We start from the raw sequence: 27287 nt of genomic DNA on the forward strand, positions 1-27287 counted from the left end.
TTGTTTCGGGTGGACAACATGGCGGTGGTGCAGGTGGTGAATAGGCAGTCGGCCAGGGACCCACAGGTGTTGAAGTTGATGAGGGTTTTTGTGCTGCGCTGCTTAGAGAACGACATCCTGTTTCAGGCACGCCACGTTCCGGGGGTGGACAATGACATTGCGGATGCTTTGTCTCGTTCCCAGTGGGAGAGGTTCCATGGGCTAGCCACGGCGGCGGACGAGGTCAGGACGCAGGTGCCGGGAGAGATGTGGTCGGTGGTCGAGCCCGGGTCCTTCAGCTGGTGAAGACGTCCGTTGCAGTATCCACGTGGAAGTCCTACGAACAGGCGTGGGAGGAATTCATCATGTCTGGCGCTGTAAGGCGAGGGGACCGGTGGCAGCGCGAGGAGCAGGTGGTGCGGTTTATGCTGGCACTCATGGACGAGGGATTGTCGCGGGTCACTATTGCGGGCAAGTTGTCGGCGGTGGCGTTCATGGGGAAGTTGTGGTGGGGTTTCTCACCGTCGGCGGGGGAGTTGGGGTCCCGGCTGCTGGAGGGGTAGGCAAGGGAGAGAGGCGCGGCGGCTCGCTTGTGGCGTCCGATCACGGTGGCTTTGTTGGAGGACATCATTGGCGCGCTGGCAGCGGTGTGCAGGGATGAAGGCGAGACGGTGCGATTCGCGACCTTGATGTCTTGGCTGTTTTATGGAGCGTTTCGAGTGTCTGAGCTTTTGGGCACGAAGGGGGCGCCAGGCGTGTTGTGGGAGGATGTGGACTTGCGGTCACGTGAAGTGGTGGTGCGGCTGCGGCGCTCGAAGACTGATCAGAGGGGGGTCGGAACCTGGGTGGTCCTGGGCCCAGGGGTGCGGGAGGGAGTGTGTCCCGCGGCGTGGGGTAGGAGGTTGATGGCTGTCCGGCTGGAGGGGGTAGGGGAGGTGTTTGGCCGGGGCGGTGGGGTGGAGTGACGGCGGCACAGGCTTTGTGGGTGCTGCGGCGCGCCCTGCGGGGCTTTAGTGAGGACCCCTTAGCTTTCGGGACTCACTCATTCAGGATTGGGGCGGCGACGGAGGCGGCGCGTAGAGGTTGGGGGAAAGAGGAGATACAGAGGCTGGGACGGTGGAAGTCGGACTGCTACCGGACGTATGTGAGGCTGCGAGAGGTTGAGGGGGTGTCGTTTCTGTAATTTCGAATTCTGATATGTGTCTCTTTGCAGGTGCTGTGGCGGGGCTAGAGGTGGCTGTGTTGAATTTGTATTTGTTGGGACACTCATTTGTCAAGCGGGCCGAACAGGCGGAGTGGGAAAAGCATTGTGCACTCAATTTGGGATTGGATGGAGGATTATATCGTCATTGGAGGGGCAAAGGGGGCATGCGTTGGCATGAATTGTTGCCTTTGTTGAATACAGTAGTCAGGGGGGGTGTGTGTCCGGATGTGGTGGTGATTCATTTAGGTGAAAACGACCTAGTGCAGTGCAAAGGGTTGGCTTTGGTCAAACAAATGAAGAGGGACCTGAGGGAGGTCAAGAAGCAATGGGCGGGGTGTCATGTGATCTGGTCCGAGCTGATTCCCAGGCGGGTGTGGAGGGGAGCTGAGCGCCCGGGAGCGATTGACAGGGCACGGAGGAAGATTAACCGAGAGATGGGGGATTTCTGTGCAAGAGAAGGGGTAGGGAGAGTGGTTCACCCGGAGTTACGCTATGGGGCGGTGTATTTTTTCAGGGAGGATGGGGTCCACCTCTCCAGGTGTGGCATGGAACTGTACATAGCGCAGTTGAAGGAGGCGCTGGACGGGGCTTTGGGGGTGCTCAGGTATCCCAGGACTGTAGAACAGTGAAGGTTTTGCTAGACTACGCTGACTCTCGAAACGCAGGATTGATTCCTTTCCAAGTCCCAGCAGAAGCAATTAACCGCTCTCTGGCGTGGACGTCACTGCAGCCATTAATACAGATGCCGCAACATGTGAGCCGTCGCCTACCCTGTCCGTGCGCCGCATCGCGGGCACCACACCCCCAGCCTAATCCCTGGGTGAAGCACAGAAACTGTGCCCTGTTGAGAGTTACCGACTACACGGCCATTCCTTTGCCACTGTGCAGAATCACGACCCCCAGTCCCCGTCCTGAAGAGAACCTGTAATCAAGCCGGTTCGAAACGCGTCGACACTTCCACCCTGTGGCAAACACCAAGGGTGCCCCTAGGATAGAACTTTACCAATTACTTTGGATCCTAGTCGAGCAACCCGGTTATAAACATTGAACCACAGGATTGGTTGACAGGCAGGCTCTTTATTCGATCACCTCCGCCTGTCCCATGGTCCCATAGTCCGATGGACTGGTCACATATTTGCTTTAAACCCTAAAGTTTTTGCACTGTATAGTATCACAATTCACATTGTTCACTGAATTTTGTATTGTTTTGGTGTGTCTCGCCTAACTGTGTTGCTTGATTCATGTTTGTAAATGTTGTAAATTTGTAAAAATTGTATATTTGTAGATATTGTTACCATGAATCCACTGTCGTAACAGTTGTTTTGTTTGTGCTCGTGTTCCTGAATCCTTAATAACTTGAGTCAAAAAAGAAAATAAATTTGCTTTGGGATTCTTGCCCGGTGTTCACGTGGTATATATTGACTACGTGGCAGAAAGTTGTTTTGCTAAATCTTCCTGTCCAGCCACCTTGTTCTGTTTCCCCAGGTATCCCAGGAGGCAGGAGTCCTAAGGGGGGGGGTCGGAAGTCGTAATCGGCTTCCGAGTGGCGTGTTTTCCTAAGGAAAGGGGGGTAGTCACAGGAGGCCTGGGGCTGTATAGGCAGATGGGGAAGCGGAGGTCAGGAAGGTCAATGAGGTCATTGCAGTTGGGGGTAGGTTGCTGAGCGGATGTGGACACTTTGTTGCACTGTTGGGGATACATTTAGGGGTGGGGGTGGGGGGGGTTAGGCAGTTGCTATTTAGCGAGCTTTACTTTTGTTCGGCACAGGCCAGGTGGGTGTTATGTAGGTGCACCGGATTCCAAATAAAGCGGCCTTTATCACACTAAGTTAGTGTCCGTGTCAGTGCTTCCCCCCCCCCCACCTTCTGGTGTGCCCCAAGTGCCCAACAGGCCACTACGAGAGATATCTAGTAGAAGGTGGTGGTCCCCAAGATCCGTAAAGCCAGATGTGGGGGTGGGGAACGTTCAAGATCCATAAAGCCAGGGGAGTTCTTTCTCCTGCATTGCAGTGAAACTTTGGAAAACCTTACCTGCTCACATTTCTGAAATTTGAATATTGTCGGTTTTACAAAAACACCTCAATACCTAGCTCTTCGCCACCTAGCTCTTTGGACCAATTGGAATCCCCCTTCTTGTGGTTTAGGCACATGTTCTTTGACTGGCTTAGCTCTTGTATACCCTAGGGTTTAGTGCGCTTTATAATTTATCTCATTTCATTCAAAAGAGTAAGACAGATTTTGTTGCTTTCGCCATGGTGGCACTGCTGGTTAGAACAAACAGTAATTACTAACACATTTCACTCGGAAACCGGTTAATAAAGCACAATGTCTGGCAAACAGATAATAAATACCCAAAAATGGATTTATTTAAAAATGTGTTGCTTACAGATGAAGCATAAAGAACGTTATTTAAAAAAAAATCTAGCACAGTCAAACGTCAAGATGCCAGGAAGTGTTTACAGCCAGATGAATCATAATCCCAGTAATGCTTGCTTTTACAGTGTCTTCATGAAAATTCAAATCAACTGAAGTAAACTTTCTGGTTGGGAAGTCTCGAGACGAAACAGGATGCGGGGGTCACGTGTCTAGGCATTCTTCACTCACAGTTCAGTTTTCAGAAGTTTGAGTGCTTTCTGCATGTTCCCGTACACTAAAAACAAAACACATTCCATGAATAACTCCAAAAGCAATACAACCGTTTTATGATATTCCGAAGAAAATGGAGCAACATCATGTTTATATTTTCATTTAGTTAGCTAAACCTTTTCAGTATGCGGCGAAGGTAAATTTGCCTCTGTCTCTCTATATATATAATACATAAATAATAATATGCTTTTTTCCTGCTTCATCTAATGTCATTTGATTTGTCGTCTCAATTGTGGCGTAGAAAGCGCTATAGAAAAAAGAACCTAAATAAAATAAATGTTTTTAGATGCCAGAAAAGGTGGCGATCTCTGCGCACATTTGTTCTCATCTCAAAAGGCAACGATATGTAAATCTCTCAGCAAATACATGTGGATAAATCATTTGTTATGTTTTACTCATGGTAGTGAAAGCAACACCACAAATTTGGCCGACGGATGAGAACACAGCATATTTCATTGTGTGACGTTCGAGTCCTATTTCCAAAGAACCTGCATCTCACAGCCTTTCATCCTCATGTAGTCACAGATAGTGGATAAATCACTTAATAAGTGTAAAGATAATAAATTACCTAAAAACATCACAGTAAATGCTTCATGAAGTTCTGCACATGTCACTTCTGCTTTAAATAACAGTGAACGACCCAAAGTTGGTAACATGAGACAGAAGGGTAAACGTTTACATGAACAGTAATTCATCCCCACTATTACCACATGATTCCCATGTTTATCCACAGACCAAACATGTCATTTTTAACCCTTTTGCTGCTTTGAGCATTCCACGCCGGTGCGGAGCGTTCTATTAAGCGGGCGGGGCCGCGTCGGCCAACGGACGTGCGCAGCACTACGGAGGTAGTGCTTGCGAAGGCTGTCGGCCGACAGAAGCAGCGAACGGGTTAAGTGTAAACTTCTGTCAATAGCCACATGGCTTGCGTGTCTTTAGCCTTTAACCTCTGGCTGCTGTCGAGGCACAGTGGCTACCACCAGGGCTTTCAGTGGGATGAAAAAACAGGGGGTCTCTTAAAGGGGCGTGGCCAATGTAATTAAGGGGGTGGCTTGAAAACACATAAACTAAAAATCTGTGCTTAGCATAGTGTGCCGCCCGATTTGTATTTTGCTGTTTCTGTCATTGCATCTAGATATATGATACAACAAGTAATATCATACTTACAACAAGTCAGGACGATCGGCTTTGTCAATGGTTGTTAGTTGCATAAGACAAATAGGCAGCAACTATAGCTTGTAAATAATATTGAAAAAGCTTCCACTTAAAGCCCTGGTGACACCACGACGATGTTGCTGCTCCTGAGTTTCAAAAAGATTAGGGAAATTCTGAGAGAAAATGGCTCTTTTTAAAGGATTTTCCTTCCCCTACAACGCTCACCTGGCATGACGTCATGACGTAACTTCTCCTCTAGTAAGAAGTAAGCAGTGTGAGCACGCGCACATAATGTGCCTGCTGTGACTGCACTCTGGGGAAAAACTAACCGCCTGTGACAGGGCTCAAAACAGAGCCCGCTAAAGACCCGTTTCGAGACCCCTTTAAAAAACTGCCGATGCTCAGCACCAGTGAGACCCGGCCCACTTAAAGTCCTGGATACCACCCCAGCAGGGATGCAATAGGTTATGTGGGCTTGGCACTGTCAATTACTTACACAGCTCAGTGTCTGAAGGCTCGTACGTGTACCGATGATTGGAGTATTTTCCAGGAAGATCAGCTCTCACTACCAGAGATGGATCTATAAGAGTAAAAAGACAACAAAATTCACATTTTCTGAAAGTACCAGGTGGATGACTGTAATTGGAGAAGTAGGGCAAGCTTACTTATAGGTAAATAAAGTGCCATTCACAAAGCATGAAACAGGCCAATGAATTTCCCACACTTATATGTATGGCTGTGGTAGATACACAGTACAAACGTAGCCAAAGACAGTGGAGCGCTGTCCAGGGCCACAAGCAACGGAATACAATCAGCAGGGGTTTTCAGGGTGGCGTGAACAGGGCTGCAGAATTCAGACGGTATGGGGATCTTCTGTGGCATGCAGATGAAGGTCCTCATGTATGAAGCTATTTGACTGTCGGCAAGGCTCGAATTCACAAAACGAGAGTTTCTGGCCATAAAATGGCATTTTTTAAATCACCAAACCCAATTTGTGATTTGGTAAGATGTTACAAAATCTTACCGAATCGCTAATTGGGTTTGGAAGTAATACTGATTCAGTATTTGGAAAGGGTGTGTTAAGGATGTCCTATCCAGATACCGAATGTTTGAACCAGGGGGCCTCCAACTTTTTGTGTAACAAGAGCTACTTATGTTAAATACAATTTATAGTGAACTACTAATACTATTAGTGAAATTTGGTCATAAACCATTATTTTAGCACCTCAAAGGGGGTGGTTAGCCTTTTGCGAATGGGAAGGGGTCCCAAGAAGCAGACAGTAGTCCACGAGACCACTGCCCACTCATGAAAAAGGTTTGTGTAATTTTTGTATTTTATTTTTTTACATGCATCCTCTTTTTCCTTTAAGGATAACGGGCTGTATGAAAAAAAAAGTCTTTCTTTATTTTAAAGAAATCACAGACATGGTAGTCTGCTGAGCCCAGTAGGTCACGGTCCCTGTCATTGTATCTAATCTCAATGGGTCTCAATTTATGACCTGCCTCATGCATATTACTGAGGTGGGTTGAATTGTGGGCCACTACGGACTTATATGAGAACGAACCAATTACTACATAGGTCGGTTCTCAAAACACCGATGGATTCGTTAGAAGTCGATTTCAAAAATTGAGACCACTTCTCACAAATCCAGTTTTGTACATTCTATTTAAAGAATGACACATTGTAAATTGATATTTGCAGCAATATGCAGTTCCTAAAATGGAATCTTTGCACATGAGGGCCTTGGTGTTGTTTGAAGACTCGTGTCTTAAATTGTTTCCTGATTTTAAGGAGGATCAGGTGGAACTGAAGAATGTAGATATATGCCTCCAGATGTAGCATGCTCCAGGATTAAGTGCTGCAGAAACTGTGCACATTTGTATAAACAGCCCCAGTTTGGCATGTGTAGAGACATGCTGGCATGAGCATGTGCATCAAGTGATTATTGTGGGAAGCAAGCATGTGATCCGAGAAGGGTTGTATAAGAGGTAGGGTCAATGGATGGGAAGATTCTGAAATCATATAGATTTTGTGCTGCTTTTTGAATGGCACTAGTGCCATGGTGGGCCTGATGCATGCGAGGGAAGGGGATGCTGTTTCATCACAAGACCAAGAAGGCCTAGTTTCCAGGTTTTTCTTTGTGCCACATTAAGCTGAAATCATTCAGAGCTTCCTCTTCTGGGGCTGTATAATGAACACGTTCTGCATCTGTATCTCAGGGAAATGCTTGATCCTGTGCTCCATAACCACGGGGAATTTCCCATGGTAGCACTCCATATTTTTGAGTTAGTCTGTGCCACTTCATATAGGTAATAAGTAAATGTGTGTCTTTCTTTCATCAACCACAAAGGACTAGCGAACACACAATTGTGGACTGCTTCCTCTCCACATGGGAATACAAACTTGACTTTAATAAATGCATTGTTGTGCCAATGTTTGAGGAACAGGCGAACACATTAGAAAAGGAGTTTGTTGTCATCATGTGTTTTTTTTATTGATTTCTACAAACTAGCCTAAACAAATGACAGATATAATTGTCTTCTATGTTCTCTCTTCTTTTTAAGCACAATGATTTCATGTATTGGTTGTGTATTTTTAAAGTAACATTTGTATTTAGCCCTCCTTTATTGGAGACATTGTAATGAACTTCGGTATATGGATTTTTATCTAAACTTATTGTGATATGAATATTTAGTAAAATGTGTAGCACTCTGCTCATTCGGGTTTGGGGTGACGGATGGCTGCCATGTGAGTGTCCTGGATTGGAGTGAATGAATGATCAGTGACCCCAAAGGGAACTATTTTTGACTTGATAGAATTTTACGGAGCCCTGTCCCTGTGGCCTGTGGGGCCCCTCTCATTGTATTTATAAACATTCGAGAAGGACTCAAACTTCACAGACTAAGGACATTCCTTGTCCTGTTTGGAGTGCATCCAATTTCCAAAAGCAGTTCTGCATTAACGTCTCAAGATGAAGCTTGGGTTATTGATGCCCTCCCTGGATACAACAGTTGGCATTGCCCACTGGGCTTGCAAAGGATAATGGAAACTTGTAAATGGAGAGTAGTCAGGGGACACCGCTAGCACCATCTGATAACTTCAATGGTGCCTTGTCTGTAGACAGATACTTCATCCCAGAAGCAGACTTTACCTTTGGAGTTTCTGTTCTCATCAAGAACTCCTACCGATAGTATCTAAACCTGTGAAAAGTTGGAGAAAACCTCAGTCTGTACTCCACTATATAGATTGTTGCCTAAAGGAAAAATGAGGGGTTCCAGAAGGCCCTGGCTCTATCCAGTCATGTACACTCACTGGCAGTACCAACACGAGAGACCTAGGTCATGCAGGAATTTAACAGGGACACGCACATATCTATGATGTATATGCTCTCTCACATGGACATCTACTAAATTGAAAATTTCCATTGTCATCCCCAAGTGCCCTTGACATTTTTGTATGTAACCTTTGTCCTAAATATTCTTTTTTTCTGTGGTATTTAGTTATTACCTTGAAATGTAATTCTGACTATTAAAACTTGGACACTGATTTAGGGTTTGGTGGACAGTTCTCAATCCATCAGCTTGGAGAAGGCCATTACCTCTGCCACCTTGATGGACTACCATTTACCAACTTCAGAGATGATTGACATCGCTCTGTTTCCTGAAATGAACGGCCATCACAGCGGTCCCCTACAAGGTGCAAAAAGTTTGGTGGACGGCCATCATCGGTTCTGAGAGCTTTCCATCAAACTTTTGAACTGTATTTGGTTTTTGCAGAAAAGCCCCCAAAGTGTGAATTTGGTTCTGAAACAAAATACCCTGAAAGTTTGTTACCAAGGTGTGAGGGTCATTATTTTTATTTCTGTCCCTTACTTCCAGGTTTTATCTGGACATAAATGTTAAACCGTCCTAATTAAATAGGGTGGCCAGTGTAAAGTTCTTCCTCTGGCAGCTCCATTCCGACTGGCTGTAAGAGGAACTCTCTGCCAACTATCCTGGGTGGGAGGGCTGGGGGCGGACAGTCAATGGAAAGCTTAGGTTTTGTACATCACTAAATGAGGCGGGAGAACCAAGACTTTGGCATTTACAACAGAGTAATCTGTTCACAAAACTCTAAGTCAGAGCCTTGCTTTTGATCTCTGAGTTCTTTACCTCATAAATCTGTTGTTGTACTGTGTTTTTTTATGGCCTACACAACTCATTCCCAAATCTATCCCTGAAAGGCAAACCACGGACTTGCCCAGGCTATGAAATGTCAGCCAAAAGATACCCATGGGGAAAGCTTGTGTTCCCCTCGTGAATCCTCTTTATTCGGAGGTGAGGGCACACAGTCATAGATCACATTGGAACAGTAGTTCTTCGTCTGCCTTGGAGCCATATGGGTGGGTTCTCACTACATTACCCTCTTTGCCACCTTTGTTTTTTCCCAGCATTTCTTTTATAAATTTCATCAAACCCTCCCCCTTCTATTCTCCTTTGCTTAACCATGTTGCCCTTCATCTTCTCTCCTTTGCTTCGCCCGTCCTTAGTGATGTGGGCTATGGTACACAAAGTAAACAGAAAGACTGATGCGACCTAAGTGATGTTTCTTGTTCACATGACCTCGAGAATTATTTTTCCTCTATGTGAACTTGTGCTCCCTCAAGTCCATCTCGAACTAGTCGTTTCATCAGGAATGGGTTTTTGGTTGGAATTCACAGGCGAAGATTCATACAACCCTCGCACATAATTTAGCGTACATGGAATTGTTGCACTCTCATCTGACAAATAAAACATCTCCCACCAGGTCTTTAACACTCGAGTCACCTTTAAGTCATTGAACCTTGCGTGAGGTCATACTTACGACCCCTCAATACTTTTTTTTCAAAAGTCATAGAGAAATAGTTACCTACATTTGAATATATAATATCTTCTGATACTCTGGCATGTGACTCCTCCATTTCCTTGCTGTATGCCTTATATTACAAAGTACAAAGAGAACTTACCCACGAAAACAAGCTTGGGTACATACTGGCCATCAAGTAGAAGGTTCTTGTCCGTTGGATCGTGCTGGAATTAAAAGAGAGACATGTTTTGAAAATTACATTCTAGAATTAGGTGCTTTTAAATAATCATGCAGGTGTATTCTCATAAACCAGGCATCCGTGCAGATTGAATATGCCCAGTTAAGAGGACTGTGACAGTGGATTCTGGGTACTGTATCCTCTAAACCGTTCAATCAATGGTGTAGCCTGCAAAGTTTGCCAAAATGGCAAGCGAAGCAAAAGTGAGATCCCACAAGCTTTCAACCCTAAATGACATCGCAGGATTAATGCCCCACTAAATAACCTTTTATTCATACTGAGGGTGGGGGGAGTTGGGAGGGCAAAGAGTGTGAACTACAATATGTAATCAAGGCACACAGTACCCCTGGTGGCTTTCCATCTCTTTAATTCCCTTCAGGGGCCCTAAGATCAGGGAATGCAAGGGCATTCGTGGGGGCAGCTGTTGTTCTCCCTTTTGGCGCCTAATTGATACCCATGGCAAGTGTACATTATATATGGCCTATCTTTTCCATGAATTAAGCAACATTCTAGCATATTAAATCTAACTCAAGATGTGATTGTACAGCATACATCCTGAACTTGTGTATTTGAATATACGATCATATGTGAAAATTAAGAAAAAAAGAGGTTTGGTGAGATAAAATATTTGCCTGGGCTCACACAATTTGGTCACGTGGTGAAGCCGGGATTGATCTCAAAACTTCTGTTTTCACGTTATGCAATTTAGCCATAGACGGCTATATCTTTCTTTCTCTCATGTTTTGCAACAAATGTCACGACTTTGTCTTTTTTCTTTCACATAAGATTAGAGTTTGGGTGTCAGGCAGATGCAACATTAAAGTTTCGTTCATTTTGGGCTCGAGGGTACAAAAGGACCTGGAACTGAGCCAGACCCAGGCATTTGGCTTAGTCCTGGCTCGACCTTTCAGCAGCTTGCCCACTTCCAGGAAGAGGGAATCGGACTTTACACCAGGTATGGAGCTTTGAGGCAAAGCAGTGCCATCTAGGAGTGGCTGGGTGATATCTGCTAGGCGGCAATGGCACAAGAGATTCCACCATAGTTAAAGATTTTCAAACAATGCTAAGGAAAAAAACTTGTGCAAGTCATATGTGACTTCAGTGTTGTACTACGGGAAGCCCAATTCTATTATGCTATGTAGGATATAGGCCTCCACTGCCTGCAGAGTTGGGGATGCATTGCCAGCAGGCCTGCTTGACTTTTTTTTAAAAGATGGTGTTCCTTTTAATTGTGGTACTCATTTTCATGCCCAATGAATGCCTTTAAAGTATTTTTTTTCTCAATAACAAAATGAGCCATATCAACATTTGGTTGATGCCCAGCTTTCAAAGCTGGGGTGCCATTACATACATACAATTTGGCACCTGCAGAAGTGAAGGTTGGGCATGATTCAATCACATGCATGTTTTTTTTTTTCCAATCTGCAATCTTTGTAATAGGCGCTTCAGATATTCCTTTAAACGCGTCCATTTTGTTTTTTAATGTTTACTAGTAGTTCGAGTAAAACCAGAGTCTGTTTACTGGAATCTATAACTTCTATGAAAAAGACATCTATTGCCATATTTTGTCACAGGTGTGATGCTGGTATTTTTGTTAGAACTAATTTCGTTTCATCTTAATGCCAAAAGAGAGGCAATGCCGCTGGCTTATATTAAGGCCATAAGTTGGAGTAACCTACTTAAAGATGAAGTGGTTGGAGTTAGGTGGTTTAACGTTTTTGGGCACTGGGTACCAGATCTATTATAATGATGTTAAACAGATAAGGCAGTTTTGAAATAGAATGAAATCATGGTGTTTAATTTTCAAGGTTTCCTTCTTAAAGTGACCTCACTATCCATTCCTGTGCATAATGTAAACATTCAAAATATCTTTCTTGTGCCTAGCACAGAGGCAATCTATACACGTCCAGTTTGAAAGATAATATTAAATGCATTCTTTTGTACAAATATGAACAAAAGGAATATTCAAAAGATACAAAAAATGCTTCTCTATCATTATGTATATTCGCACACTGAGAAAATCATAACAAATTGAGTAAGTGCTCCTGGCCACGCCCCTTAGCAGCGCCCATAGTCCCGCCCCCAATCCCCACTCCTAGTCTACAAATCAATTTGGCAAGTACATGCACTTATTTTTATTTATTTAAAGCACTGGTTAGAAGCTCGGCATGAGGTGAAATCAGTATGATCTGGATATGTAGAAATCCTGAGCACATGGCAAAAACGCATGATCATGTTTTATGTTTTTGTTGACATGGAACAAAGGAAATGGACACAATTATTCTACTGTCCTATAGTTTATTATAGTTAACCTATCATAGTATTCCTATGCTTCTCAGGGAGCTTCACTCGTGCTGACCCTACTATTCTCTGTTATACACGGTCAGTGCTTCTCCTCTCACTTCCTATATGACCCTTAGACAGGCAGTGGTGTCAAGGGTCCTTGCCAAGGACCTGGGTAGCACTTCCTGTTTCAAAACAACAAGTATTGGATGGAGGAGTAAGAGAAAACCAGAAACGAATGAGTGATTTGTACCTGCTGCAAGGACAAGTTGCAATTCCTGCAGTAACTTCTTTAACCGCATCGCTGCTGCAGTGATTTTTGCGCTACGCAGCTTTTTTCGAAAAGCCTCGTTAGATGACGAGCTCAGCTCGTCATCCGCACACGCCCCCTGTGGCTGATGACGAGCTGAGCTCGTCATCAGCATCGAAGGGGTTAATTCGGATAATTTACAACTTCCCTCTGCTGTGACCCTAGTTTACAAGCCTTCTTAAGCGCCTACAATTCCTAGCGTGTTTATTATAATCAACTGGAAAAATGGAAGTGTCTGAAAAATGACCCTCATGAAATGGGCCCAATCGACATGTTTGTCTGTTTTATTGTATTTATATAGCACTTACTACCCCTGATGAGGCGTCAAAGAGCTTTTCAGAGAGTAGCACGCTACTCCAACCCCAAATAGGATTAGCGGTGGATTAGTATAGTGAGATATGAGTATAGTATAGGGAGGTACACGCTAATTTGAGCGGAGGACATGTAAGTCTGTTAGTTGGATTGAATAGAGTAATGGAACGATAGAAGAGGGAAGAAAACCAGAAGTCTTGACGTGCATCTTTCTTAATATCCTTTAACTTGTATTCATCCATTTGTAAGGGGAAATACTACACTACAAGTAGTACTTTGCAAACATTAAAAGCATCATTGGTCCAGCTGCCCGCCCCTGACAAGGAACAACTTAAGAGGCCCGGCAAACAAGTGCTATAATTGGTAGTATCATCAGGGCACAAGTCCTGAAAAAAGAAGTGGGGGGACGCTGTCGCCGGAAGTGACGTCACAACAGGAAGTGACGCCACGAAAGGTGGCTTGCACCATCAGGCTCATTGCCTCCCCTCGCTCACCTCTTAGATGCGATTGCATCTGAGAAGCCAGCGCGTGAGCAGCGTGCTGTGAACTCCAATCTCGTCCTAGAGAGGCCAAAGAGTGAAGTCTAGCTGTTTGGCAGGAGGGACGGCGTCCACCCGGTAAAATAAGTGGGGGGACGCCGTCCACCCGCGTGGTACCCCGATTCGAGCCCTGAGTATCATTCAAATCAGAAGAAAGAAAGCTGCTCCTTTTAACTGAAAATGCCTTCAAGGGAACTTACAACAACGTTCAGAAGAATGAACTTCTCTGCTAGCTTCTGGATGCCTTTGTGCTCAGCAAATGATTTCTTCAAAGCTGTAAAAAAACATAAATATATGTAAATAAGTTGTGTCTTACAATCAAACTAATCTGTTCCCTCGTCAGCTGAAACAGAGCTGTGAAGTTTGCCAAGTCCATACGTTTGTAGCTCATCCTGTCCGCAGTTTGATTCTTTTTGTCTGAGACTTGTTGTCCTGATTTTATGATGACACAATCAGTGCTACAAATCTCAGAATGCAAAGGGGAACAACTGGATTCGAGGACCTGCTTAGGCATGGAAGTTGGCAACATTAGAGCTTTGCAATACCAGAGCTCACACGTTTACAGACCCCAGATTTAGTAGTTCGCCAAGCCAGGATTCTTTTCTTTGCATTCTGGGACTAGCTTTCCTCTGTAGTCCATTATCAATGCAGGACTTCAAGTCCCAGAATGCAAAGAACAATCCTGGCTTGGGTGTGCTGCTCAGGCATGGACCTGGGAAACATGCAACCTCTGAAACATGCTCTTTGCAGCATACGAAGAACGATTGCAGACCATAAAAGTGATCATTGCTTTAGAAACCAGCTGTGTTCCTGATATTCGCTCCACGGCGAAGTATCACATTACTGGAAAAGAACCATCATTTAAAAGATGAAAATAAATCAGGGCAGGAGATTAAACAGTCTAATTATTTTAGCCGAACAGGGAGGAGTAAATAAACAGCCCTGGCCGTAATTATGTGGCAACGCTGCAAGTTTCTAAATAAAGGCGCAGGGAAGCACTTTCGATGTTTATCATTTATCAATCACATTCTTCGCTAGCCGGCTGATCCAGCGGAACGAGTCTACGTGGGAATCGATGCAGGTGCGCGGGTGCAGAGGCAGCTCGGGGCAGGTCAATTACCTGCTGAGTCACGCCTCATGTCACTAGGTTGCTAGGATACACAGCAGGGCACTCCCAATCACCAGACCGGTTCCTTTAAGGAACATGCTGGGAGGCGGCCTCCTATTTGTGGGTTTGTTCATTAAAACCCAACGCCTCTTTTCTTTTGAAACTTCTCAGTAGCTATGACACTCAAGCATGTTGCCAGGGTCGTCGTAACTTATTTTGACACTCTAGGCGCAGTAAATATTTTGCACCCCACCTCTGCTTCTTTTCCACTCAGGCCCGGCTCCAGGAATTTTTGTTTGGGTGGGCCAAGGGCGCATTTGGGTGGGCCACTGCGGGCTCAATGTGTCGCTTCTGGAGGTAGCCTACAAATAGAAAAAACTGTACTCCTGCGTGTGATAGAAGGGGATAACAGGAGATTCAGGGCCCTCCATTATTTTCCAAATCTCTTTCTAATCGTTAAAACTCTCAAAAAGTGTTTTGATCCCATGTAAGGTCCTTTTGATGGGCAGAGGAGGTTTCTGAGGTGGGAGTATCAGGCAAGTAACACTACTCAGCCTGCCTCGTTGCCATCCTTCAGAGAGAATCTCTCTTCATTAATACCTCCATCTGACCCCAGACTCTGCAGTACACTCCCTTCCAGGCCTGATCATCAATTTTCTACAATCTCTCTACCATGCACCTTAACTCACAGCTAACCTTGGTCCCCAGCCCCATATCAGGCACCACCTGGTTTCATTCTCCATAATCCCACTAAAAAGATTTGTAAAATCACCTTCAAACTGAAAACCCTGAATATAAGAGTAAATATAATTAGCACACACTTTAAAATATGTTACACAGTGCAGTGGCCCTAATGACCCAACTGCTAATTAAATAAGCAAAAACATTACAGGGTCTATTATAGCGCCGGTGCAAAAGTATTTATTGGTGTCCCACCACTGACCTCTTACTCAATAGACACCTTTACTACCACCCTCCACCAGTGCCCCTCATCGCTCCATAACCCCTCCCCCCCATTGACCTCCTCCTGAGTCCCTCACTGCCACCCTCCACCAGTGCCCCTCATCTCTCCGTAGCTCCTCCCCATGACCTCCCCCTCCTCGGATTCCCTCATTGCCATCCTCCAACACTGGCCTTCATCTCTCCGTAGCCTCTTCCCCTCATGACCTCCTCCTCAGACTCCCTCCCTACCACCCTCCACCAGTGCCCATCATCACTCCAAGCATCTTCCCCTCAAGATCTCCTCCTCAGACTCCCTTCCTACCCCTCCACCAGTGCCCCTCATCACTCCAAAGCAACTCCCCCTTATGACCTCCTCCTCAGAATCCCTTCCTACCACCCTCCACCAGTGCCTCTCATCACTCCAAAGCCCCTGCCCCATGACCTCCTCATCAGAGTCCCTCACAAACAACCTCCACCAGTGCCTTCCATCTCTCCGTATCTCCACCCCTCATGATGCCCCCCTCGGATTCCCTCATTGCCACCCTCCAACAGAGCTCATCATCACTCCATAGCCCCTCTCTCATATGCATTTTATTTCTTGTATAGCGCTACTCGTAGTGTAGGGTATGTTGGACAGGCCACGTGAAGGGCTTGCTCCCTCCCCGCACGACCGGGCCCGAGCCCGGCTCCTCAGGTGTGACACGCAACAACCACTTAAAGAATTGCTTATAAAGAACGTTAAACCTTATCCTTGTGTGGTGTACATCTGTGGGGGGGAAGTTACTCGTCTGTACGATCGCTGGAGACGGCTCTCCCCGGAGACCTCTCCCCTTATTCTCGGCCGACCCTCCCGGTCCGTCTAACAGGGTATCACTGTACTGTACATCACACACACATTATGCAGACACAATGATTCATAAAAGTATCCAAATCAGCCTATAGGGAATGTCACATAAGCTAATGAAGATTACCAGGTGTAGGAATCACATCTCATCCATGCTGCTGGGCAATATGTATTAAGAGGGTTGGGTCTGGAGAACCACAAACACAGGATTTAAAGCATACCCCAGTGGTTGGCTGTACTGATTAGAAATGATATCTGCCCAAACTCTGTATTGCAACATTAGAATAATGAAATACTGGGAAAATTCGAACTAACTAGCAATACAAAAAGAAAAAATCTAATTATACCATTCTGGTTAGTATACAAGTCTTTGATCACACTGTCCTATGTATCAAAGGATCTCTGTGACAAAGGCAGTAACCCACTGAGCTATCCACGTTAACTACAGTTCTATTGCATTTAAATACTACAAACTAAAAAAAGAACGCTCTCCAGCAAGATCAACAATCCCCAAGGTTATTTGAACATTTAGTTGTCGTGCATCCTTGCAGAACCACTCATGAATGATACCAATAATTTAAACACACGATGTAAATGAAATAAACACAGCGTTCTAAGTATGTCTTTCTCACAGATTTAAAAAACACAATAGCCACACATTCTCGTACCTACTCCTTACGAACTCTGTCACAGTCGGATCGGTTAAACAAACAGCTCAAGGAGTCAGGAAGGTCAGGAAAACGAAACGGCAAAACAAACTCCTCTTTACCAGCAGAAAAGAATTAATTATCCACAAATCCAGTTCCAACGAAAGGCTTTGTCCCCTTCGCAGTGCCCCTAATGTACCTGCACGACACAGCCCACCTGCCTACTAGGAGAGGCGTGATTGGGGGTGCGAGCCCAGGCCCAATCACGCAACTCCTAAAGAAAGATAACGTTCGAAGAACGTTTTAACTTGCAGTGGCCATATTCTGCTGGCCTTGCTGACGTCACTGCCAGGGCCAAGGGTTATGTTTGGGTGGGCCAGGCCAAAGTTTGGGTGGGCCCGGCCCACCCGGCCCACCCGCTAGAACCGGGCCTGTTTCCACTTGGGCTACCCCTTATCAGAGGGTCGCCCCGGATCTGCAGTAAAGAGCTGCAAGGCTGCACGCTGGTGGCATCCGTCTGTGTCAGTCCAAGACTGAAGTGACACATGCTTCAGACTGGGGCAATGCAAGGGCTCGCCAGTGTGGCCTGTGCAACGGTGCATAGAAAAGGGGTCTGAGCTCGCCAGTGTGGCCTGTGCAACTGTGCATAGAAAAGGGGTCTGAGCTCGCCAGTGTGGCCTGTGCATAGAAAGGGGTCTGTGCTCTCGGTAATCCGTTGTGGAGGTTCACCAAAGAACAGGACAAAGGTTTTCCAAGCATCGATCTTATATTTACAAATGCTCGTGACCGGGTGTACTGTGTTCGCCTGACTGTTTCAATTGCACACTCGCCAGACAAGTCCCCGAATGCAATGATTTGCTAAATGACAGCTCCAGACAGGGAATAAAGGGTACGAATGACGAGAGTCATCCAGGGACCCTTCAAAGGGCTCCCAAAGCCGTGCTGCTTCCGTACATTTTTAAACAACGAGCCCTGATGAGCTCATTTCTTGCGTCGGAAAAGAAAACTAGGTTAAGCCGTACTTTCCTGGTACATAGGGCGCCACCTCATTCTAGGACATTATCAGTGCTTTAAATAGCCAGATACTGAGTACCTGCACTTTAATTTGAAGGGGAGTGTACATGCAGTTCTCCGCGTTGCTGCAACACAGAGTAGTGGCACTTCTCAGGAGCAAACAGGTACTATAGAGAGAGGGTACCTGCACTTCTCTTTTTTTCAGTTAAGGTACTGGTCACTGCAGACACTGTTTCTGTTTCACCTACAAATCCTTGAATTCAGATGTCATTAGTCTAACGAAAGCAAAACAAGACTACAACACCCAGAATGCACTAGGTACCAGACAATAGTCCAGGACTGGATGTAGTGCCCCTAATGAGCTGGAGAACGGTGGGCATTTTTACTGGAGAATGGGGTGGTTTAAACAGTCCTACTACTTGTAGTAATGCTGCCTCTGCCACAGGACAGGACATTTACTCGCATATTGCATAGCTGCCACGAGGCCCCGTGCCATGAGTAGCCAGCCCATACTCTTCAGCCACCATCTTGAATTGTGGGTCGCCCTATTCCTCTTATACCGCGGTATATTTGGGCTCAAATTTTCCAAGATGCAAAGAACTGTGGGTAAAAAGCCAGGACTAATAGACGGTATCACATGACTCGGAGGTAATGAACAAAGTCAAAAATGCACACCCGGAAGTGTGAATTCTCGTGAGTTTAGATTCCTGTGTAATTGACAACACTTTCTGAGCTCTGAAAGCTTGGATGTAGCTCAAAAGTGTATTTTCGGACTTTCCCAAAAGAGCAGATAGTTTGGTTCTGCCCTCAGACTTACTTACAGGGCATTACATTTACTCGCCCACCTGCTGGCTCCTGGACCTCAGAGAGTGGTCTGTGTGTTTCACCCTACTGAAGATCCTTTTCGGTGATCAGGTGTTTTTAACTAGGAAAACGACTCAAACTCTAATTCTGACCATTTGAACAACCATGTGTGTTTGAATGTCACCTCACAATTTAATGGCGAATGTATTAATGTTTAACCAGGAGACAAAGACGATGGTTTAAGACGGGCGTGAAGTCAGGAGAGAAAACCCTGGTGTGTAATTTCCAGTTGAGCTGGGCTTTTATAAGCAAATTACAGCAAAGAGGGTGGGTGAAATTAAGAATAGCAAGCAGTGGCAGATTTGCCACCCGATGAAGTGATTCTTTTACGACGCAGTGCCATTACATTTTATTTTCGTGGTAACATCACATATGTTCTGCGTCGCATCATGTGATGCAATTTTGTTGCATTTTTATTGCATCGTGGTCGGCAATAACCGGCATACAAAAGTAGTTTAGCACTAAAATTATCTCTTTGCAAAATACAGGGAAATCTTATTATAAATCTGTTTTTTCTGCACAAAATAGATTTCAGCTGCACTACAAGCAATACACAAGTGCCTACAATTGACCCCTTACCTTGAGAGTGTGGGCAGTCGTCTCTGTGGTTGATGACGAGCAGTGGTTTGTTGCTGTTAAAGAAAAAAACATGGATGTGATGCACTGTGTAAAATACAACCGCAGAATACTCTGGTCTGTGCCTCGTGTTGAATAGTGGGCCACATTGTTCATCGATGTTGAAACCTAGTACCTCACACACAAAATGTGTTACATTAACAGAGTCTCCATCAATGTGCAGCAGTGGAAGATGGGTCAAATTATGCCGCGACATAAACTGAATTATGCAGCAATAGATTTCAAATTGTGTACTGGACATGCACACTGTGTGTTTCAGTTGGATGAAATGCAAGATTGAAAACAACAGATCTTAAAAAGAAAATATTTTTTTGGGGGGTGTTTTGTGTACTTTGAGTGCTCTTTTCAAATAACCGTTGCTCTGAGATCATTGTTTGTGATGTAACAGTTTGCATGAACAAGGAAACAACATATTTTCATGACAAAGAAAGAATTATGATGTACATACTGCTCAAATTAAATATAAATATCTACGGATTTTTACTGCTGCAGTTAAAAGCTCTTGTGCAGTCGATCAACTATGGAGGTTACTATTGTATGAACAAAGGTTTCACCTCAATGGTCCCCGTGTGACAAGTTCCGAGCCAACTTGTGAAAAGTGTCTGCAAGTGCGGTGCGTCGTGTGTGCCACATTTTAAAGTATTTTTTGACCAGTGTTTCATTTGTAAAACAGTTAAGTGCCTGGCCCCATAGTTTTGCTCAGAAGCCTGTGGCCGGCGCTATTTACTGTCATCGTGACGCATACCAGGGCTGTGTGTGTGGTGTTGATTGCACCTCACGGGTCTTTCATCTACCACCACACATTCCCTGCTCATTTATTTCACTCTTTCATTCCCGCTTTCTCTCTTTGGCATAGTTTTCCATCTTTCTATTCACCCGTCTGCCCTCCCCACCCGTATCTTTTTGTGTGTTTTCCTGTTTCCCTGTCTTGACCTGAATTAAAGTCTTATGAGGAAAAATAAATACCAGCCCCCAAAAATAAGTGCCGGTGGGCTCCACGTGCAACCACTGGCTCAAATTAAACGCTTTTAGATTTTTTTGTTGTTGAAACAAGGATATTATGCAGCATTCATAATTATGTGGAAAAACTACGTCATCACAAGTTGTGTCATTTCAGTGGCCCATTTAGTGAAACTTTAAGAAACATCTAATCTATACGGACAGTACCAACATACACGTTAACGATGTAGAACCACCGAGAGTTATTATTTAACCGCGAAATTATCTCGTGATCGCCAAAGGATATGCACATGTCCACTAGATGGCGCCATTTGAGTGTACTGTTTGTGTTTCGTTTCTTACCTGTTCTTGGCTTTGAACAGGCCTTCCTCATACGTCTGAACCCATTCGAGGCTGTCGCCCCACCCTGTGGAGAAATTGAAACAGGTGTTAAGGAATGTGCCAGAAGTTACTCATTTCAGTTTCATACAACGCACACCAGGGGGCATATTATCAAGGGATTTATCTCCGCTTTTTTGGCTTTAAAAGCCAAGAAAGCAGAGACAACATTATCTCCCTATTAGCAACAGGGTGCTAACATGCAAATTTGCATGTTAGCACCCTTTTTCTCTAAGCTTCCCCGTGCATCTCTAATGAGATGCAAAGGGGGCGATCCAGAGAAAAATAATAGGAGAAATGTTGTTAAGCGACATTTCTCCTATTATCAAGGATTTCGCTAACCCTGTTAGTGATAAAAAAAAACAGCGCTAACCGCGGTTAGGACTGCTTTTTTTACACCTGGTATTTTCCTGACTTAGCCATGATATCCTATGGAAGGTGGATATCATGGCTAAGTTTGTGAGCCCCTATTATCAAGCTAACGCCAAACTTCGAGAGATTATCGTTGGTTTTCCAGAGATAATCTCTCAATTGGCAGTTAGCGCAAGGATTTTTATCACTACTGAGATAAACCTTGCTAATAGCAAGTTATCTCTGCGATAATTTCCGGCGATGCTTAGCGTTAAAAAATTCGTTGCTAAGCATCGTTAGCGGTAAATAGCGCTAAACGTTGGTAATATGCCCCCTAGTTCGGCTGGAAGTCCGCACGCCTTTGATAGATGGGGAAAAAAAAAAATACGAACACGCAGCTAGAGAGCGTACGACTGTTCAGCAGAAACGCACAATAGAAAGTAACTTGTGAAAATCATTCATCCAAGGAGATACTACTGAGAGCAGCCGCCTGGAGGGAGAAGAAAGGTGCTCAGCAGAGATTGATGTACTAAGACAATATAAAGTTATTTCAGTGCAGGGGCATCAGGGCACCTTGGCAGGGATCTGTAGTGTTGCATACAATATTGAAACAGCAGATTCGAAATAATACATGATGTCAGTAGAGAGGTGGCAAGGAGTAGAGCGTTGGGAGATGGGGTGTCAGTGGATAGGAGGGAAGGAGTAGAGAGCTGGGGATGGGGTGTCAGGGGAGTGGTGGGGGAGGGGTAGAGACCCTGGGATGGGGTGTCATGGGAGAGGTGGGAAGGAATAAAGAGCTAAGGATGGGTGTCAGTGGAGAGGTGGGAAGGAGTAGAGAGCTGGGGATGGGGTGTCAGTGGAGAGGTGGGAAGGAGTAGAGAGCTGGGGAAGGGGTGTCAGAGGAGAGGTGGGAAGGAATACAGATCTAAGTATGGGTGTCAGTGGAGAGTTGAAGCTGGGGATGAGGTGTCAGTGGAGAGGTGGGAAGGAGTAGAGAGCTGGGGTTGGGTGTCAGTAGAGAGGTAGAAAGTGGTAAAGAGCTAAGGATGGGTGTCAGTAGAGAGGTGGGAAGGAGTAGAGAGCTGGGGATGGGGTGTCAGTGGAGAGGTGGGAAGGAGTAGAGAGCTGGGGAAGGGGTGTCAGAGGAGAGGTGGGAAGGAGTAGAGAGCTGGGGAAGGGGTGTCAGAGGAGAGGTGGGAAGGAGTAGAGAGCTGGGGAAGGGGTGTCAGAGGAGAGGTGGGAAGGAATACAGATCTAAGTATGGGTGTCAGTGGAGAGTTGAAGCTGGGGATGAGGTGTCAGTGGAGAGGTGGGAAGGAGTAGAGAGCTGGGGTTGGGTGTCACTAGAGAGGTAGAAAGTGGTAAAGAGCTAAGGATGGGTGTCAGTAGAGAGGTGGGAAGGAGTAGAGAGCTGGGAATGGGGTGTCAGTGGAGAGGTGTGAAGAAATAAAGAGCTAAGGATGGGGTGTCAGAGGAGAGGTGGGAAGGAGTAGAGAGCTTGGGATGGTGTGTCAGGCAGGTCTTCAAGTGGGATGAAAAAACTGTGGGTCTCTCAAAGGGGCGTGGCAATGCAATTAAGTACGTGGCTTAAAAACACTTAACCTAAAAATCTTTGCTTAGCATAGTTTGCCGCTGGACTTGTATTTTGTTATTTCTGTCATTGCATCCAGATAGTATGATACAACAAGTAACATCATACCTCAAGAAGTAAGGACCACTGGGTTTGTCAATGGCTGTTTGTTGCGTAAGATAAATATGCAGCAACTATGGCTTGTATATAATATTGAAATAGCTTCGACTTAAAGCCCTGCCGACACCACAACGATGTTGCTGCTCTTGAGTTTCAAAAATAGAAGGGAAATCCAGAGAGAAAATGTCTCTCTTTAAAGGATTTCCCTTCTCCTACAATGCTCACCTGGCATGATGTCATGCCGTACCCTCCACTATTGAGAAGTGACCAGTTTGTGCATCGCACACCGATGTGCGTGCTGTCACTGCAGTCCGGAAAAAAAGGACCTCCTGTGCCAGGTCACAAAACAGAGCCCAATAGAGGCCCGTTTTGAGTCCTTAAAAAAACTGCTGGTGCTCAGACCTGGTGAGACCCGGCCCACTTAAAGCCCTGGTGTCAGGGGAGTTTGGGAAGGAGTGGAGAGCTGGGGATTTGGTGTCAGGGGAGAGGTGGTTAGGAGTAGAGGGGTGGGGATAGGGTATCAGTGGATAGGTGGGAAGGGGTAGAGAGCTGGGAATAGGGTGTCAGTGGAGAGGTGGGAGGGGGTGGATAACTGGGGAAGGGGTGCTAGTGGAGAGGTGAGAAGTAGTAGAGAGCTGGGGCTGGGCTCTCCGTGGAGAGGTGGAAAGGAGTAGAGACCTGAAGATGCAGTATAAGGGGAGATTTGGGAAGGAGTAGAGAGATTTGGTTGGTGTGTCAGGGGAGAGGTGGGAAAGATAGGAGAGCTGGGGATGGGGTGCCGGGAGAGGTGGGAAGGAGCAGAGAGCTGGGGTTGGGTGTCAGTGGAGATGTGGGAAGGAGAAGAGAGCTGGGGATGGGTGTCAGTGGAGACGTGGGAAGGAGTAGTGAGCGGGGAATGGAGTGTCAGTGAGGAGATGGGAAGGAGTAGACAGCTGGGGTTGGGTGTCAGTGGAGAGGTGGGAAGGAGTAGAGAGCGGGGGATGGGTCGTCAGTGAGGAGACGGGAAGGAGTAGAGAGCTGAGGATGGGTGTCAGAGGAGAGGTGGGAAGGAGAAGAGAGAGTTGGGGGATGGTTATCAGTGGAGAAGTGGAAAGGAGTACAGAGATGAGAATGGGGTGTCAGTGGAGAGGTGGGAAGGATTTGAGAGCTGGGGGTGGGTGTCGGGGGAGAGTGTGGGAAAGAGTAGAGAGCTGGGAATGGGGTGTCAGTAGAGAGGTGGGAAGGGGTAGAGTGCTGGGGATGGGAGAGACAAGAGTGGGTGGGTGCCTTAGGAGATGTGAAATGGGAAATAGAGCTGGGAATGGTGAGACAAGATGGGCAGGGTGTTAGAGGAGAGGTGGGAAGGAGTAGAGAGCTTGGGACGGGCTCGGTGTCAGGGGGAAAACCACCTTTACAACACAACTTTTACATCGCACTACCATTACAACGCAGTCATTATATCGCAACATCCCTTACATCGCATGACATTACAACACAACCATTACATCTCATGACACTACAACGCATAGCATTACAACACATGTCATTACAACACAGTCATTACAATGCCTACCATTATAACGCATAGCATTACAACGCATAGTACCCTTACACTATCCAACACTTACCCTACTGTTGCACCCCCTGGAGTTAGAGTAGGTGTTTTTCTCCCTACACTATCCAACACTTACCCTACTGTTGCACCCCCTGGAGTTAGAATAGTCATTTTTACCCCTATACTATTCAATACTTACCATAAATGCGAGGTAATGGTATGCGTTGTAATGGTATGCGTTGTAAAGGTATTATGCGATGTAATGGAATGCGTTGTAAAGGTAGTTTCTTAAAATGCCATGTAGTGTCATGCGGTGTAATGGAATGTGTTTTAAAGGATGTTGCGATGTGAAAAATGCGTTGTAAAGGCATCTGTTGTAAAAGTATGCGTTGTAACGTCATACAACCGCCAGGGGAGAGATGCGAAGGGGTAGAGAACAGGAATTGGGACATACAAGAGGGAACGTGATCCAAAGAATGATGTGCGGAAGAAACGGATGAAAAGATGAAGGGAGACGATGAAACAAGGGAGCCCAGAGAGAAGAATGAAAGGGGAGTCCCAAGAAGAGGTGGAATCGGTGGTGCATTGTCAAGGATGCGAAGACTTTGATGGGAACCATGTGCTGTTAAGGAGGTTCTCAGTCTGCTTTTAAAAGAGAAGAACAAAAGGTCTTGTCTCATAACTTTGGGAATGTCGTCTCGGATCCAGAGTGAAGATCCTGAGAAGGACTGAAGCGAAGCGCAGGATTGATTTGATTTGATTTTGCGTTTTATAGAGCGCGATGTATGCTCTTGGGCGTCTTGGCGCTATTGATATAACAGGGTGATTAGGTGGTGTGGTTGGTGGGGGGTTCTAGGTAGAGAGTACTGAAACTAAAGATGCTTTCTGCCACACTATCATGGCTTAAGCTTTTTTAGATAATTCGGTGTTTTTATATTAAAAGCATTGAAAATAAAGCAAGTGCATCCCGTTAAAGAGTAATTTATGATTCCAGGTGATATGAAGTGTATTTAAAGGTGCAGGGCTCTCACGCCCAGACTCGAGTAGTGATTTACAAAAGAGTCTGAGGCAAGACTGTATCACACCTGTCACTGCCCTGGGTTATATATACTACAGGCACAAGCATCCCATACTGTCCAGGTTTTAGTTTTGCAGTCTTGCACTTGTAGTCTTGGTTGTCTCCTTACACAACCAGTACTACACGTCGCACAACGCATAGCAAACCCTTAGATGAGCTGCTCAGGCATGGACCAATGAAACGCGAGAGTTCTGCAGAGTGTTTCAGGCGCAGGTCAGCAGATACCTTGCAAATGGAGCAGGACAGGGGGCTTGAAGATGAGTTCAAATGTTCAAGTCCCTAATTAGCACTTTCATCGAGCGCATTTTACATGTTGTTTAATATTCCTCACAGACAATGTCAACACAGAAAGTAACCAAGTTGAGAAAGGCAAAACAGGGTCCCAGTTTAACTTCAGAGCAACACGTCATTCTTTTCCAGTCCCGGGCTTTCCTTGCACAAAATAATGTTGCAGTGTGTGCCCTCTTGACTCGACTGAGGACTACAATCTCTTAAATGCACTGGTAAACGGGGATGCAGCATTTATACCTGTGACAAGCGTCATCTTGTCACCCTCTAGCACACAACACCTTGAAACATTGGGGATAGAGAGCAAGGAAGAAACGAACGAGGAAAAGCTAAAACTAAAATTACAGAAAAAGAAGAAAAAACAAAACGAATGCCCTACCCCTGGAAAGAGTCTGGACCTTCTTCACTTCCGGTTTCTTGGCGCTCTCCTTGGCTAGGCTGTACGAAGACAGCACCAGGAGCAGCAGGGCTGACAGGTAACCTTTCACCATGTTGAGCGATGTCTGGGGAAAAACAAACAAAAAAAAGTGAATACCTTAATCTTCAAATCGTGATCGCAAAGCAAGAATGAGGAAATCATGCTATCTACCCACCTTATAAGTTCATAAAAACATACAGTGCCCTTGCCCTGTAAAATACGAAAACGCCTTTCACAATTCACCAAACAATTCACTGCTGCTGGAGCGGGGAGTTTTAAACCTCAAACAATAACTAAACAAATTAAGGTTGGGCAGAACAGAAGCAGTGTTGTATGTTAAGGAGTGGCCGCCAGAAAATGGGTATTAAAGACAGTAGTGGATGAAGGAGTCACACACACGCTCAACTATGACCCTTGTGCCGTACAGGTGTTTCCATAAGGGTTCAACCCAGCACAGTGACGTCTCACCCCCAGCTGACACTTTAGTTTCCTGCAGTTATTGATTCCTCTTCTCACTGAAAAAAATGTCAGACTCAATTTCTCAGCATAAAAAAAATGATTCAAAATAACTAAATTCTGAACACAGAAGAAGGCACCGCACAGAAACCTAATCTGCTGTTGAAAGCCGACTCGCGCTGCCCGAGCCTCTCCCTGAAAACAAACACAGGAGCTATCACAGTGTGCAGAGAACCTTAGACTCGCGCTGCACAAGCGCTTTGTAGTCAAAGGACATTATCCGACGATGGAAAAATCTCTTGACGAATAGGGCGCACTATAAGCGTTCCCGGAGCGGTGATATTTTGCGATAATTGGATGTCATCGGCAAATCTTTGGAAGGTCCTCGGACCTGGTTGGGTGGGAGCGGCTCGCGCCGGCCCCAGGCTCATGGCTGAGCCCTCTGTTTGTTTCAGATTCCTTCGCATGTAACCCGAACCCAAGCTCACCTGTCTACAGGTGCGCTCCCAGCAGAGCGATGACAGCCTTACCTGGCCTCCCTCCTGCACTTGTCTTCCGTGCTGGGAGAGTGCTCCGGCTTTGGATGGGA

The 27287-nt window shown here is 45.7% G+C and overlaps 1 protein-coding gene across 1 annotated transcript; it reads right to left on the reverse strand.

Moving 5' to 3' along the window:
* Positions 1-3523: 3523 nt before the first annotated feature.
* Positions 3524-27287, reverse strand: LOC147689084 (anterior gradient protein 2-A-like). Its single transcript, XM_086941974.1, has 8 exons — positions 27229-27287; positions 26204-26327; positions 20848-20911; positions 19489-19541; positions 13691-13764; positions 9969-10032; positions 5480-5563; positions 3524-3832 (listed from the first exon to the last, which is right to left on the reverse strand). Exons 2-8 carry the CDS (start codon positions 26313-26315, stop codon positions 3783-3785), a joined length of 501 nt encoding a protein of 166 aa, XP_086798100.1. The 5' UTR covers positions 26316-26327; positions 27229-27287; the 3' UTR covers positions 3524-3782.

This window comes from Lissotriton vulgaris, chromosome 10, assembly GCF_964263255.1.
Source record: "Lissotriton vulgaris chromosome 10, aLisVul1.2, whole genome shotgun sequence".
Lineage (NCBI taxonomy): Eukaryota > Metazoa > Chordata > Amphibia > Caudata > Salamandridae > Lissotriton > Lissotriton vulgaris.